We start from the raw sequence: 1,331 nt of genomic DNA on the forward strand, positions 1-1,331 counted from the left end.
TCTTCCTTTTTTTTTTTAAATAATGTTAAGAAAACAAAAAATAAAACTCAAACTTATTTTATTTAATATTTATTAATTATAACAATAATTAATAAATACTAAACAAGATAATTTTAAATTACTTTAGCTAATCTTTTATTGTCTTCCAAACATTTTTTTATTTAATACTATTCTTATCATGTCATTCATCTGATAAACTACATGCAATGCCTTCTCTAGGAAAGAAAACTTCCCCAAATGAGTGAAGAATCTGTTCACAACAGGGAATATGGAAACGAGAGAATCCGCACCTTAGGCCAATGGCTAAATAAGGAAGCCGTTGACTCGAATACATACCACCATAAACAAGATCATCCCTCGAACTTTATTACAAGAAGAGAAGCACATCAAGGACTCAGCCCGCAAATTTCGATTCCCCGGAGATCATTTTCGCATACAAAAAGATGTTCGGTTGGAGCTATTGAGATCTCCCTACCGAATTCTCCGGTCCTTCCAACTTACATGGCCGTGACTGAATCCAGCAAAGCGAAGGCGAGATCTATGAGCACGCCACGGCTAAGAACAGGGTATTTGGACACATGCTCCAACAAGAGCGAGTCTCGGAAATAAGGTGTTTCCTATTGTAATGGTGCAACTATCAGCAGAGATTCCAGAGCATAAAAGGCCATTCTATGACTAGAAGATATCAAATATGGTGTGTCAATTGCTGAAACCTTGAGATGGGTTGAAAACTCACCAAGTTCATTTCATATGTTTTGGTCCTTCACATTACTCTAGTATACACATGCAGAGATATATATATATATATATAGTCATATAGAAGTGCTTGCTGTGTGTGCTAATTTGTTTTCTTGAAGAACACACTCTCTTTCTGGTTTTGGGAGTGAGAATTATTACTATCGGATACATAATACATGACAACATATCTAAAACAGTATACATCTAAACACTTTCATGTTTTATCACTACAATATTTTGGGTCCGTGCCTACGATTTTTTTTGTCACAGTAAAAAATTGTGATTATAGAAGGTCTATAATCATAGTTTTAAGAGATGACTTAAAAATATTTATGGTCACGGTTTTTTAAAAAAAGATAACTTAAAAGGATCTATAATTACGATTTTAGAGAATGACCTAAAAAAGTCTATGATTACAGTTTTGGGAAGTAACCTAAAAGGATTTATGGTTATATATTTTTGAAAAATGGTGACCTAAAATAGTCTATATTCACAGTTTTGGTGAGTGACCTAAAGGAATCTATGATCATAGTTTTAAAGAGGGACCTAAAAGAGTCTATGGTCACGATTTTACGAAAGAGTGACATAAAAGG

The 1,331-nt window shown here is 33.5% G+C and overlaps 1 protein-coding gene across 3 annotated transcripts in view; it reads left to right on the forward strand.

Moving 5' to 3' along the window:
* LOC107625415 overlaps positions 1 to 949 on the forward strand; it is a 4,626-nt gene extending 3,677 nt beyond the window's left edge. For all 3 annotated transcript variants that reach the window (XM_021115912.1, XM_016328041.2, XM_016328042.2), the window contains exon 6: positions 220 to 949. In XM_021115912.1, the coding sequence (XP_020971571.1) occupies positions 220 to 609 (390 nt within the window). In that variant the 3' untranslated portion in view covers positions 610 to 949. The remainder of the gene's footprint in view (positions 1 to 219) is intronic.

Source organism: Arachis ipaensis, chromosome B02 (genome assembly GCF_000816755.2).
Source record: "Arachis ipaensis cultivar K30076 chromosome B02, Araip1.1, whole genome shotgun sequence".
Classification (NCBI taxonomy): Eukaryota; Viridiplantae; Streptophyta; class Magnoliopsida; order Fabales; family Fabaceae; genus Arachis; species Arachis ipaensis.